Genomic DNA, 15,503 nt, shown 5'->3' on the forward strand with positions numbered 1-15,503 from the left:
TAATATAGGTTAAGCAAGATAATGAATAAGCAAATATATTCAGAATATTGAAATGACTCTAACAGCAGGCCTCTGGAGGAGCTGGTTTGTACTGGATGACCTGGGGTTTGTGTGTAAGAAGGATTGGGGGGGGGGGGGGGGGGGGGACACGACATGAAGGAAAGTATATCAATATCTTCCATCCATTCGCTTATCCTTTCCAGGGTCACGGGAGCCTATCCCGGCTGTCATAGGGTGAGTGGCGGGGTCCACCCTGGACAGGTCGTCTGTCGTATGGTTAACACACAGAGACAGTTAATGAAAGATGATAATGATAGATCGTGTACAGCAACATAAGAAGAAACAGTAAGCACTGTAATGAAGGGATTCGAACACTTAAACTCTGCTTTAAATCATATGTGTGAAGGGTCGGACCGAGAAAGCAACAGGGCATGACCAAATAGGCTGATGTCATATTTGTACCATATACAAACAAAGGAGAGAGAGAGTGAGAGAGTGAGAGAGAGAGTGAGACAGAGTGAGAGAGAGAGTGAGAGAGAGTGAGAGAGAGAGTGAGAGAGAGTGAGAGAGTGTGAGAGAGAGAGAGAGAGAGAGAGAGTGAGAGAGAGAGTGAGAGACAGTGAGAGAGAGAGTGAGAGAGAGTGAGAGAGAAAGTGAGAGAGAGTGAGAGAGAGTGAGAGAGTGAGAGAGAGAGAGAGTGAGAGTGTGAGAGAGAGAGAGTGTGTGTGAGAGAGAGAGAGTGAGAGAGTGAGAGAGAGAGTGAGAGAGAGTGAGAGAGAGTGAGAGAGAGAGAGTGAGAGAGAGTGAGAGTGTGTGAGAGAGAGAGAGTGAGAGAGAGTGAGAGAGAGTGAGAGAGAGAGTGAGAGAGAGTGAGAGAGAGAGTGAGAGAGAGTGAGAGAGAAAGTGAGAGAGAGTGAGAGAGAGTGAGAGAGTGAGAGAGAGAGAGAGTGAGAGTGTGAGAGAGAGAGAGTGTGTGTGAGAGAGAGAGAGTGAGAGAGAGAGTGAGAGAGAGTGAGAGAGAGTGAGAGAGAGAGAGTGAGAGAGAGTGAGAGTGTGTGAGAGAGAGTGAGAGAGAGTGAGAGAGAGTGAGAGAGAGAGTGAGAGAGAGAGTGAGAGAGAGTGAGAGAGAGAGAGTGAGAGTGAGAGAGTGAGAGTGTGAGAGAGAGAGAGAGAGAGAGAGTGTGTGAGAGAGAGAGAGTGAGAGAGAGAGAGTGCGAGAGTGAGAGAGAGAGAGAGTGAGAGAGAAAGAGTGAGAGAGTGAGAGAGAGAGAGAGAGAGAGAGAGAGAGTGAGAGAGTGAGAGAGAGAGAGAGTGAGAGAGTGACAGAGAGAGAGTGACAGAGAGAGAGAGTGAGAGAGAAAGAGTGAGAGAGTGAGATTTTCCTCTCGTTCCTTGGATACAGTTCAAAGTGCTGCCATGAGAACGGCTTAATTATTGTTCCTAGGATGTTTAAAAGTAAACGGGCAGGCAGAGCCTTCACCTTTCAGGACACTCTCCTGTGGGACTAGCTCGCAGTTTGGATTTGGGAGAGAGACGCCCTCTCCACTTTGAAGATTAGTCTAAGAACCTCCCTTTTAGTTAAAGCATGTATCAGGACCAGGTGACCCTGAATCATTGCTGCAATAGGCCTAACTGCTCGGGGCTTCCCTTAATGCACTGAGTGTCTCACTAAGTGTTTATACACCACTCATTTAGTCATCTTTGGGCGGGGCCTTGTAATTGCCAAATTAATGTTTTGGTATCAGCCCGAGGAACTTGGAAAGAACTTGAAGTTCATGTCACAGCAGAGAAGCTTCCTTAGGGCTAAAACCAAATGGTGGAGAGTCACAGACATTTAAATCTCCATCTCATTTATTTTCACTGTGGTGTGTGAAGACCAATATAGACTATCCAATTAAACACTGTAATTAAATAAAATATTTTCTTATTCAAATGATTACTGACATATAGATGAGAGAAAGAAAGGGAATCAGCACTACTGGGAACCAGTTACCAAGAGACAAGTCAGAAACAGAAGACAAAAACCTAGAGCAGAAGCTAAGTAGGACTGAGGGACCACGACACTGCCTGCTTATAGATCCCACCTATTGGTTCTTGCTAGTGATGGTGTGATGAAGCCCTGTGAATGTGCTTTACCAAACTCCAACTTACAACGCCTCCATCTCACCTGCACCGTGTTGCACACACCGTACAGTAAAATGACAAGTTCACAGGTTAGGGTCAAATGCCACTCATACATATTCTCTCCTCTGTGATAGGCTTCGTCAATATTCTTGATATTTATAATTGAGTGATTTGTATATATTAGTGCTGTTTCTTACATTTGTAAACTCTGTAACATATTGTATTGTGTTGTAGGAACTGTAACCCACACAATTTCCTTAGGGACTAATAATGTGATCTGATTCTGATTCCTGATGCTGAATCGGGAAGATCACACGAAGACCTGTTTGACAGCTCATTTGGATGTACTGACATCTACTGGTTATTCGAAGTACAGCAGCCCTGTGGTGATAATACATGGCTGCGTCGAGGGCTGGGTATCGTCACTGATTTCTAGAATCGATTCGATTCCGATTCACAAGGTCCCGAATCGATTCAATCCATGATTCGATTCCATTTGATTCAATTCTATTCGATCTGATTCAATTCGATTTAAATCTGGGAAATTTTGCCTCAGACAGTCAGAAATATTATAATTCAGTGTTCTATATGCTACTAGGCTCATGCTGTGTTGTATGAGCCTGCAAGTGGTTTTAGTTGTAATGTGTACTTTGGCATTTTTAAAAACTCAATTCAAACACAACATTTCACTACTCAAGGCCCGGTGAGCCAGCTGTATGCACACATAAAACCTGAGATAATGAATTTTCATCAGCTTCACTGAAGCTTCAGGTATTCTAGATCTTTGGGTTATTTAACTCTCCATATGTGAATGAAAAGCAGATATTTTGTTAAGGCTTGAACACACATTTGATTGTGTTATTGAAATTTTCTTTTAATGTACATGATAAAAAAGACGAGGATTGTTGGTGATGCTTTTTTCGACATGCAAACAGAGCGAGTGTGGGTACAGGTGCACAGTTCTGTTGATGGGGTCACACTATTTCAGCAGTCAGAAGGTAGTTGGCCAAGATAAGCAGCAGTGCTTAAATATATTTTTAAAATGTGTAAATGTTCATAATTTTGGCATTGTTTACATTGTTTACAAGAATGTTTTTTTCAGTTAGACTGGACTAGCAGACACACTCCTTTTCTGACCACTAGAGGTCAGCAGGGAGTTAGATTTGTGTTTTTGAGGGTGAATAAAAAAATCCAGTTTGTTGTTCCTACAGTTTAGATATGTTAGTAGCATATTTTTCTTATTACTGTACAATGCTGCTGGAACATGTCAACTCTGCTTGGTAATGAAAACACAGAAAGCACAGTGGTATAGGACTTCATTTATGTAGTTATCTTTTGACAATTCACAACTTTTAGACTTATGTACACATTTTCATGTATTTGAACTGTTTCACTTTCTGTATAAATTATATTTTAGCAGACTTTGCAAAACAATTCAACCAGCACAGCGTAATGACACAGTCTAAAATATCAGGAAAACTTGAGAAAACATCATGTTTAACATCAGGTAATATACATATACAACAAATGGTGACATTTAACAACATGCAGTTTGTTATTTGGATTTCTTAGATTGTGACTTACTGACTACAAAAGATTCAAAACAGATTTATTTCTGTCATGTACGGTGTCTGTGCACAACCTTTTTCTATAGGCTGTTGTGTCTACAAGCTCTGATTGGTTTCCTACTGAAAGGAAGACAGTTTATTCTGTGCATGTCCGATTTCATTTCACTCATGCTGGCTAAAGGGCCAGTTTACAGAATTTACCACCCAAACTGTCTGCAGTAAGCATCTTTTAAAATATACATAAAAGGGCCGTAGCAGTAACAGCATCTGAGGTTTTTCATGATCAAAGAAATAACAATTTGTTTAATATTTATTATTTCTATAAAGCAACTTCTCCTTTAGCTGCGTCAGTCTCATCCTCTCATGTTTTCTTTGTCCCAACAAAGATCTGATCTAATTAATTGCTTCCCATTCCACATGCTAATGCTGACTGAACAGAATATCAACTTGTCAGTTGTAAGAAACGAACAACCTAAACAACCATCAGCTGCTTGAACCCAAAAATTTAAAACGACACACAAAAGGGACAAACAGCTGGTGTCGGAGCTCCTTCTGGGACAATTATTGTAGAACCCAGAATCACTGGTTACAGTGAGGAGAGAATGGAAGTTTAGCTTGGCTTTATTTGAAAATGACCTGTGTTTGTGACCCCAGAGGTCATTTGTATTTTAGTTTTTCATGAAAACACTTCCCCTTCCACAGACAACATAATTAAAACAGTTGTTATTTTTTAAGTACAGTTGTGGTTACAATTTCTTGCAGTTGTGTACATCACTGCTATAGCACCGTACTCACCAACATAATCACGGTTGAAATCATGACGGACATAAAAACATATTTATTTGCTGGGTCGAGACAGAACAAGGACACTTACCTAATGTACCTGAAACTGAAGCTAATATTTTAGTGTAGAAGTGTAACAACCATTGAAACTCTGTATAAGACTTTCGTCTATTTTCTTACCCAATTATCAAACTGTTGTTGTTGGGAGTTACAGTCCGTTCCACAGGCAGGTCTGGTCCATTACAGCAGGCCAAAGAGGAAATGGCTTTTTCAAATGTAATGACATGTGTCTTAAGTTTGCATACCAGACAGGTTGATTGTTTCCAACCTGTCTGGCTGTTTCACTATATGTATAGTCCTGTGATGCTCCCAGAGTTCAGCAATTACACCAATTAATACTTTTTAATTAGCACCCATGAAGTAAATTTTCTTACAAATCTTGGATATAAATATTCAGTTGACAGAAGAACTTCACTCAGCTATAGCACACTGGGTACAGGTGAGGTGTTGTTTTGTTACAATACCAAAGGAATGAATTGGCTGTGAAGTCTGAGTTACGGTACAGACAAAGAGCTGTCAAACTCCACTGAAGCATGTTCTAGACCACCGTAGCCATTCAGCTTCCGCAGCTTTAGCTGGTCAGCGTGGACCAGACTCTGGGTCTCTAAGACGGCTTCTTTCTTTGAGAACATCTGGCTGATTTCCATGAAGGTCTTGTTTTTGGTCTCTGGGATCACAAGGTAGACATAGACAGCAACAGATGCACAAATGGTGGCAAACACTAAATAGCAGTAAGCTCCGGCTGACATCTGATGGTTGGGTGTTGCAGGTCGATGGAAGAAAGAAAGAAAAGGACAATTGGTTTTAAATCAAAGGGGACCCATGTCATGTGTGTCAGAACAGGTAGTTACTCTTACACTCTGACGCTTCCTTGGACTACAGGGAGTAAGAAACTGAGGAGGATTTCTGAGGCATTCACAGTGATATATCGACTTGAGGGAGATCAAACAAAGCGTAACACTGCATTACTCTCATTATGCAGACTGAGCGTTGGCATTAGTTCTGAAGTCAAGCTCAGCCAGCAGCACATCAGCTCATGACTGCACTCGTACCCTTCTGTCTTCATTTAGCAGGATCGATGTAGGCGAAGCACTTTGAAACCTAAAGCTACCCCGGTCTCCTCCACATGCTGCTAGTGGCTTCACCAGCATCCTGTCTGCTGTCACTGACAGCTGCTCTGTGTGCTCCCCCTGATTTAATGACTTTATGCTTTTAATAGATTCTTAAGGAATCTATTAAAAGCATAAAGACCTAAACTGGATCCTGGATAAGTGGGTACTCGAGGACTACATCAATCAGTTCTCTGCCTACTACGTTTGTAAAGAAATCCAGGGCCGTGTATAGCTTCTACCTGTAAGAATGGGAAGACGAATCCCACAGTGAAGTTGGACAACCAGTTGAGTGAGCCTCCTATGATGTAGGCTGCAGGTCGGTGAGATTGTTTAAACAACTCTGCCGTGACCAGAAACGGCACTCCAGCTGCAACAGGAAAAAACAGAGCTTACCAAACATCATCACACATTCCTGTTGGATGATTTCATAGAGTTCAAAAGTCATTTAGTCTCACATTTGAGACAATTTATGAGTAACAAACACAATCTGACTCATCCTATAGCTCCAATTGATCAGGATAAGGCTCTTTGTCCACCTTACATCCATATGCACCTTTGTAACATGCACCTGGATAAAGCTGGAGCATCCAGAGGAAACACAGAGATAACAGATCGTTTTTATTACAAAACTAATGTGCAGATTAACAGGGCGCGTGCAAGAAATTATATTATTTATGTTCATGATTTTATAATACATGTTCATTTATCATCTCTCGTACCAATACAGCCTTTGGGCCTAAAAATCCGCATATGGACACGAGAAACGTGTCAAAGAATGCATATCATTAATATTTAACTGTTATAGTCAGAAAACTGCTTTATCTGTCTCCCTTACAGAAGGTCCTGGAACCTAGAGTCAAATATACAGTTAGGGAACAGTTGAATGCATATCACTTTTATAAATAATTGCCATTTATTAAACTTTTAAATGTCTGAATAAATGAAAATGTAACTCGAGCTGCAGTACAAAAGATTTTCACTCAAATCAGAGACAAGTTTTTAAAGGCATGACCTGCAGAGGGTGGTGTTCACCCACTACAAAGAGCAACCAAACCTCCTGCAACTCTCAGGTTATTCATCTGGTTGGAAAATAGTCAAGCAAAATATCTCAGTCAAAGAAACCCCGACAAAAGAAGAACATCACACAGCTGAATCAGAGCAGACTAACGACACTCACCTGTTTACTACTCTAGAAACGATTGTCATCCACCTATACAAAAGCTTAGATTACATTCTGGTTTATATAACTCTTAAAACTCTTTTAGCAGTATTCAGTGATCATCTGTTTATCTGAGACCATGCACGGGTCTCGAAACACGCTGTTGTTCATGGCTCTGCCCGGCAATATTTCACATATAAGCCATCCACAAATCCTGGCTAATAAATGATTCCAGTTTCCAAACACACGCGTTTAAATGGATATTAAACACACCAAAAATTCCAAAGGTGTCTAAAACATGTAACTGTATGAATGCCTGCTGACATAATGTTGTCTGCTTGATATTAACCCTCTCGAGGCAGGCGTGGCCGATTTGCAATAGTTAAAAACTAACAATCTGATTACCCCACATACATATTTTATGAGTTTCTTTACCACTGCAGGACTTGGTTGTGCATTAGCAACAAAAAACTTGAGCCTGAGAGGGTTAAAACCATTTAATCACTGTCAAATATAAAATGGGCAGCAGTTAGATGTTTGCAGGCACCGCTTTGATGTATCTGCACATGTGTACCATCACTAGTTTGTTTTTGGCTCTTATGTTTTTATTCTTTTGTTTTTTGCTTCTGTTGACATCATGTGATAACCACACCACAATAATACTTTGAACAGGTAAATAGTTGATAGTTGTCATTTAAATGAACCAGTCCTTTAACCTGCAGTATAAAGCAACTTGCCTGGGCCAATACAGAAGCCAGCAATAATGCCCACCACACAGCAGACACTGACGTAGCGCATGAATGACAGATGAGCCTGCAACGAGAACAAACAGCAGAACAGTGAAGACGTCTGACAGTATTTATGTAGCTTCTCTGAGCGAAAATGAATCTTTTCTCTAAACACTGCTTCAAATATGTATTCTCTCTCTCTCTCTCACACACACACACACACGCACACACACATGCACACACACACACACACACACACACACACACTTACCTGTAAAATGAGGGCCAGTGTTATCCCAGTGCTGCAGATACCCATCATAGTAAAGCCCCCGATCATGAGAGGCCTGCGGCCCAGCTTCTCTATAGTAAAACACTCAATGAGGAGAGACAGATGTTTTATTAGACACTGCTGAGTGGGACACAGACAATAGTGTGTGTTTGTGTTTCCACTCAAGGTGTGTTTACACCAACTTAGCATAGAAAATGAGAAGCTCACCTTAGAAATACAGAGTCAATGATGATGCTAATGATGATGTTTAAAACAGCAGTTTGGATGGTAAACATCTTTAGATTTATTAAATCTCTTTACACACACCTTATATTATAAAGTCAGATTGTAGCTAAACACTGGTCATTAGGTGTGTCACAATACTAGAGTTTCACATTTGATGCTAATATACAGGATACTTTGGTACCATAGGGGGGAAATGACAACAACAACATGCTGTTGCTGATCAGGGCTTCATTCCTTTTTCTGGAAGCTGAATGTCAGGACTTGCAATGATGTCACTCCTCAGTTAACCAAATGTCAGAAGCAGCATGAAAGAACTTGTGGAGTCAATCATCCATTTGCACCACTGTGACAATCTGTTTTTGTTCCAACTTAAATGCAACATAATTTGAGTTGTTAAGGAACCTATGGTGTTATTTTTGTGCCACTGAGCGCATGTAAAAATGTTTGCAGGTGCAAGTGTTGCATTTTGAGGAGAAATTTATTTTGAGCGAAGAAAAACTAAATTTGAGTGAACAAAATTCATTGCTGCGTGCAACAAATGTATTTCAGTGTTTGCTATCACACACACACACACACACACACACACACACACACACACCAGCAGCCCCTCTCGCTCAGTTTCTGCATTTGTGCTCGCTCGCAATGTGTTTCTTGCGCTCTCAACATTTCTGCCCGTGCGCGCTCAACTTTCTGTACACCGTATGTTTGGGCCACAAAACCAGCCAATCACAGACTTGGATGCAAAAAAATCTGATCGGCTGTTTCCAGCAAACATCAGCTGATACTAGAAAGTAACATTAAATAAATTCTAACAACAGCTGATCAAACTTAAATGTGCTGCTGTTGTTCAGCGCCACATCTGCTGGTTTCCTCTTTCTGGCGCAAAGTGGGCAATAAACAAACAAAGACGGGACTTGTGGCAGAAAAGGTGATCAGTGTAATAATGTGAATTATTGTTTGCAAGATGGTTTGTTCCACAATGGATTGTGTTGCTGCACGGACGTTTTTAGAGTGACACACAAGTAAGGATTGTTAGGCTGTATGCTGCTGTTGTACATGGCACAGGACCAATCTGAGTCGCATGACTTGTTAATAAAACTTACTACCCCGTTGGGTAGGAAATAGATATTCTGGAGTCTGTCGTGAATGAGACCAGAATATAACATGGTGGCAGCGGAGCGGACAGCGGAGCAGGTAGCGGAGTAAGCTGCGCGGCCGGAGTGGACCCCCGGGAGACGCCTGTCGGAGCGGTGAGCAACTAGCGGCTAATCGAGTTAGCACCGCCGCAAGACATGGAGGGCCTTAAAGCGCCGCCGACGCTGGTATTGGACTCCAGTAACCTATCACGGACATGGAAGACCTGGAGTTTATGCTCTATTTGGAGCTGACCATGGACTCAGACGGTGAACAGAAAAAGTAAGCCTGTTCAGTTATCTCGTTGGTGAGAGCGGCAGGGAGCTGCTAGACACGCTAATGGGCGACACGGCAAGAGATCGGTGGACGGTTAAGGACATTATTGAGAAGTTTGACAATCATTGCAATCCCACAGTTAATGAAACTGTGGAGCGTTATCGGTTCTTCATGAGAAACCAAGGGGCCAGTGAGACGATCGACAGCTATGTGACGGAGTTAAAGCTGCTGACAAAAACGTGCAATTTTGGAGTAATAAGGGACTCACTGATTCGCGACAGGATTGTATGTGGACTTAACAACCCGAGTTTGAGGGAGAGACTGCTGCGTGAGAAAAACATGACGCTGGATGCATGCACACAGCAAATTCAAAAGTGTTAAATGTTTTGGTGTTAGTAGTCTTAGAGTTAATTTTAGAGTCACATTCTTTTAATGTAACTCTGAGGTGTAAAATGATAGTAGTTAAAATCGAGTGTTAAAAATGAGTGTTTCTATTTCAAATCTGGAGGTGTTAGAATGGAAACATTAACTCTTGACCTCTTAACTCTGAACTCCTACAGGGGCTATGACACTAATAGAGTAAATTCACAGACTCCGCCCCCAGCACGGCTCCAATCGAAGCTGAAGTGAAGCCGTTTCAGAACATTTTGCTCTACATATTTGAGTTGTTTGCCATGCTTGGTAAGTCATTTTTTCAAAGATTGTTTCAATTATTATTATTAGCTTTTACTTCTGTGGCTCTTTGGAGTTGAGACAAAGCTGTGTGAAAGGCATTAGCCATGTTGCTCGCTGATAGCACCGCTCGCTGTTTTAGCTAGCTGAAAGGTATTGTTTTCGGCAAATACCACAGCCTTGAAAAAAAGCTTGCATGTGAATTTTCGGTTAAATTTTTTGGTCAAATACACTTAAAACAATGTCTAGAATGTGAAATGTTGGTATAATGGTGCTACTTGAAGCCTGAAAACGATCTCCCATAAAAAACGAGCAAACAGCAGTAGCAGACGTCCTGACTGGGTTCTACGTTAGCATTTAGATCCCTCCAGAGTTTTGTGCACACGGTTTAGGTAAAAATGAAAAAGGTTGAGGTTTTACATTTAGTTCAGTATTACCTGTTGTCTGTGTCCTTGTCTTTTGGGAAAATACTTTACACAAGTAATGTCTCAAAAAGGAGACATTTTTTTTTACTGTGCTGCAATTGATTTGTGCCATTAATTAGTGTCAACTAATTTTTATTCAATCTCCACATAGGATATGCTTGTGAAGATGGAATATGGGGGAGAGCAGAAGTGCGTTGAAGTTCCACAAAGTGATGAATGAAGGACATGCATATTATATTTTGTATTTATTGAAATAAGTGATGAGAATGCTGTTATTTGCATTTACCAGCTCACCTATGTCAGACCTTTTGATAAACGAAATTCTAATGAAAGTGAGAACATGTACACTGTTACATCTTTCAGAAAATGTTTTGAAATTGTGGTGCACAGTTCAGAATAAATGTTTTTCAAAAACCAGTGCGTCTTTTTAGTAAATGTTTATTTCCAAAAGAAATTTCTAGAAGTTCAGAACAGTAAAATTCCCGCTTTTTAGAATTGATTAGAAGATAACTCTTATGTAGTTAAACTAAAATACTCTTTGAGAGTTAATATATAAACTCTTAACACCAAGTGTTAAATTATCAACTCCAGAGAGATTTGGTGTTTAACACTAAATCAGAGTTAACGTACCAACTCTCCAAAAAGAGTTAAATTAACACTCTCTGGTGTGGACCCATATAGACACTTTAATAGTGTTGAAATCAAATCTGACAGTGTTAATTTGGACATGCTGGATTTGCTGTGCATACAGCACTGCAGAGCCACGGAGCTGTCGTGGGAAAACAGCAAAACCATTTCGGGAGCTGCAGTGGAGGAGGTGCATGCTGTGCGTGGAACTGCGCGCCAGAAACGGATCGGCGACGCAGTGGACTGTAAGTTTTGTGGCAGAACACATGAAAAAAAGAAAGAAAAATGTCCAGCATACAGGAAGAAATGTAAAAAGTGTGGCAGAGAAAACCACTTTGCAGTTAAATGCACAGCACATTCAGAGCAGAAGAGAAGGACGAATGTACAGAACGTGACAGCATGTGAGAATGATGAGTATGAGGACGTTCTCTGTGTTACAGAGGCTGACACACATGATTCAACTACAAAGAACACTGACAAAGTGAGAGGCACTCAACTCTTTGCAGGCATGCTGATGGGCAAAGAGATTGTAAATTTTCAGATTGACTGTGGTGCCAGTTGTAATTCAATTCAATTCAATTCAATTTTATTTATATAGCGCCAAATCACAACAAATGTCGCCTCAAGGCGCTTCATAGATACAGAGAAAAGCCCAACAATCATATGACCCCCTATGAGCAAGCACTTTGGCGACAGTGGGAAGGAAAAACTCCCTTTTAACAGGAAGAAACCTCCGGCAGAACCAGGCTCAGGGAGGGGCGGGGCCATCTGCTGCGACCGGTTGGGGTGAGAGAAGGAAGACAGGATAAAAGACATGCTGTGGAAGAGAGACAGAGATTAATAACAGATACGATTCAATACAGAGAGGTCTGTTAACACATAGTGAGTGAGAAAGGTGACTGGAAAGGAAAAACTCAATGCATCATGGGAATCCCCCGGCAGCCTACGTCTATTGCAGCATAACTAAGGGAGGATTCAGGGTCACCTGGTCCAGCCCTAACTATATGCTTTAGCAAAAAGGAAAGTTTTAAGCCTAATCTTAAAAGTAGAGATAGTGTCTGTCTCCTGAATCCAAACTGGAAGCATGTAATGCCAATCCACATGCTAAGCCCGAACACACAGTTGGAGGACACACAGACAGTGTTGATGATGTACAACAAAAGTAAGATAAAGCCGTTGGGAAAATGCAAAGTTAAGCTACGTAACCCGAGAAATCAGAAACTGTATCGGTTGGAGTTTCAAGTGGTTGACAAAGACTGTAAAGTACCACTGCTGGGCAAGAGAGCCAGCGAAGCGATGAAACTCATAAAAGTGCACTATGAAAACATCTTGAAACTGGACAGCATCGTTACTTCAGAGCACCCAACAGCCAATGAGTGGAACATGGATCAGATTAAAGCAGAGTATGCCGATGTCTTCACAGGAGATGGCTGTTTGGAGGGAGAGTTAGGGCTCGAGGTGGATGAAACTGTGAAACCAGTGCAGTTACCAAAACGGCGTGTCCCTATTGCAATGATAAAGCCGTTAAAAAAGGAGCTTCAAGATCTTCAGCGCAGAGGCATCATTACACCAGTAGAATGCAGCACAGACTGGATCAGTGGGATGGTTGTGGTCCAAAAGCAGAGTGGGGACTTAAGGGTGTGCATAGATCCAAAACCCTTAAACAAAGCCCTACAACGGAGCCACTTCCCATTGCCCACCATTGAGGACATTTTACCAGATCTGTCAAAGGCTAAAGTGTTCTCTGTCTGCGACGTGAAGAGTGGGTTCTGGCACGTGAAACTGGAGGAGGAGTCGAGCTACCTGACAACATTTTCGACTCCATTTGGACGCTACAGATGGCTGAGGATGCCAATGGGGATAAGTCCAGCTCCGGAAGTGTTCCAGAGGAAGCTCACACAAGCTTTGGATGGACTGGCAGGGATCTACATCATTGCAGATGATGTGCTGATCACGGGTCAGGGGGACACAGATGCTGGAGCAGTACGTGACCATGACGAGAAGCTGAGACAGTTTTTGACTCGTTGCAGGCAGAAAAACATTAAGTTAAACGCAGAGAAGTTTAAACTTAAACAGAAGGAGACTACGTACATTGGACATCAGCTGACATGCAACGGTCTGAAAATAGACCCAGAGAAGGTTAGGGCTATAGAACAAATGCCCAGCCCTACAGATGTGAAGGCAGTACAGAGACTATTAGGTATGGTGAACTACTTAGCAAAGTTTTGCCCACATCTGTCTGACCACTGCGACATACTGAGACAACTGACACACAAAGACGGTGAGTGGAACTGGACGACTCGACATGAAGACGCATTCCAGAGACTGAAAGAGACTATAGCAGAGGCTCCAGTCCTGCAATACTACTGCCCGGAGGAAGAGCTGACAGTACAATGTGACGCTTCTGACAAAGGGTTAGGTGCGGCACTCATGCAGAAGGGTAAGCCTGTGGCTTTGCGAGTAGAGCCCTTACACGTACAGAGCAAGGTTATGCCCAGATCGAAAAGGAGCTTTTGGCTGTAGTTTTCAGTATGGAGAAGTTTCATCAGTACACATATGGTCGTAAAGTGGTGGTACAGAGTGATCACAAACCCTTAGAGACCATTGTAAGAAAACCGCTGTTGAGCGCACCCAAACGGTTGCAAAGGATGCTTATGCGCATTCAGAAATATGACATAGATGTGGTGTATGTGCCAGGAAAGACATGTTATTAGCAGACACGTTGAGTAGGGCATATCTACCAGAGTGCTCACCACAGGGCTCCATAGAGGAGGAAATAGAGAGCATTAACATGGTCGCTCATGCACCCATCTCACCTGACAGACTAAACAGCATAAGGACTGCTACACAAGAGGACAAAGCACTACAGATCCTCATAGATACATTTCACAGAGGTTGGCCGACTGACAAAAGAGACACTGACGGTGACATCAGACCATTCTTCTCATTCCAGGATGAACTGAGTAGTCAGGATGGACTTGTGTTTAGAGGTGAACGTGTTGTTGTCCCGACTACCATGAGACAGGAGATCATAGCCAGACTACACTCGACACACCTAGGTGTAGAAGGTTGTCTAAGGAGAGCCAGAGAGTGTGTGTATTGGCCAGGCATGAATGAACAAGTTAAGACTTATGTGACTAAGTGTGACATCTGCAGGTCAGTTGACTACAGACAGCAGAAAGAGACCTTGGTCCCACATGAGATCCCGACTAGACCATGGGCTAAGGTGGGCTCAGACCTGTTTATGTTTGACAACAAGGACTACCTTATCACAGTGGACTACTATTCAAACTTCTGGGAAATTGACTATCTCCCGGACACTAAGTCCACCACAGTGATTAGAAAGTTGAAGGCTCACTTTGCCAGACAGGGGATCCCGAACATTGTTGTTTCAGATAATGGACCACAGTATACGTCCGGTGAGTTTCTGAGATTTAGTCGACTGTGGGATTTCCAGCACAAAACTTCTTCACCAGGTTACCCTCAGAGTAATGGGAAGGCTGAATCAGCAGTGAAGACAGCAAAGGCTGCTCAGCAGGAGGACACAGACGCTTTTGCCAACCAGGACGAGCCTGCTAAGGCCAAAAGTCATTCCAGCCCTGCGGGAGTTGGAGATGAAACAGAAGCGCCAAAAATTGTGCTATGACCGATCAGCACGAGACATGGACTCTTTGAAGGTAGGGGACAGTGTCAGAGTTCAGCCTTTTGACCGCCATTCCACTTGGAGTAGGGGAGTGGTGATTGGGACTGTTGACCCGAGGTCCTATGAGGTTCAGTTGGACTCTGGAAGTGTTCTGAGGAGGAATCGGAGGCACCTGAGACTTGCAGGCGTGATGGATCAAGAAAATGCAATTACAGACACTGGGGCACTGAGCAGCTCAGTGACAGCTCCTTCAGAAACTCGTGGGCAGCAGATCAAGACTGACGAGGTATCAGGGGGTGTCAGGACAAGGTCAGGCCGCAAAGTGGTTCCACCACTTCGGTACAAGGACTAAGTTACATAATGAGGATTTATTGTTTATTGTTTGAGGGGAAGAGTTGTGTATTCTGTGAAAATTGATGTTCCCTACAGCTTGCAGAAATGTGCATGTTTGAGTAGTGGAATGCTTTTGTATTCTTTGAGTGTTTCATATTGTTTTCTTCCTCAGTAAGAAGAAGGACAAATCAAAACAAAAAAGGACTTCTGTTTTTTCCAAAAAACAAAAAAAGAGAAGGGATGTAATAATGTGAATTATTGTTTGCAAGATGGTTGACACACACAAGTAAGGATTGTTAGGCTGTATGCTGCTGTTGTACATGGCACAGGACCAATCTGAGTCGC

General features: G+C 42.3%; 1 protein-coding gene and 1 long non-coding RNA gene across 3 annotated transcripts in view; one reads left to right on the top strand and one right to left on the bottom strand.

Moving 5' to 3' along the window:
* Positions 1 to 15,503, top strand: part of LOC146504771 (uncharacterized) — a 126,714-nt gene that overhangs the window by 69,020 nt on the left and 42,191 nt on the right. The window lies entirely within an intron of this gene.
* Positions 3,311 to 15,503, bottom strand: part of slc2a15a (solute carrier family 2 member 15a) — a 43,859-nt gene continuing 31,666 nt past the window's right edge. Inside the window, exons 9-13 of one of the 2 annotated variants that reach the window (XR_014877768.1) lie at positions 7,806 to 7,907; positions 7,544 to 7,619; positions 5,887 to 6,014; positions 4,162 to 5,284; positions 3,311 to 4,122 (exon numbers count right to left, since the gene is read on the bottom strand). Coding sequence is in view for 1 of the 2 variants with exons in the window: in XM_085183675.1 (XP_085039801.1) it covers positions 5,030 to 5,284; positions 5,887 to 6,014; positions 7,544 to 7,619; positions 7,806 to 7,907 (561 nt within the window). In the remaining variant the exon portion in view is untranslated. Of the gene's footprint in view, positions 5,285 to 5,886; positions 6,015 to 7,543; positions 7,620 to 7,805; positions 7,908 to 15,503 lie in introns of both variants that reach the window. The other variant, XM_085183675.1, reaches the window with a different exon arrangement.

This window comes from Neolamprologus multifasciatus, chromosome 13, assembly GCF_963576455.1.
Source record: "Neolamprologus multifasciatus chromosome 13, fNeoMul1.2, whole genome shotgun sequence".
NCBI lineage: Eukaryota > Metazoa > Chordata > Actinopteri > Cichliformes > Cichlidae > Neolamprologus > Neolamprologus multifasciatus.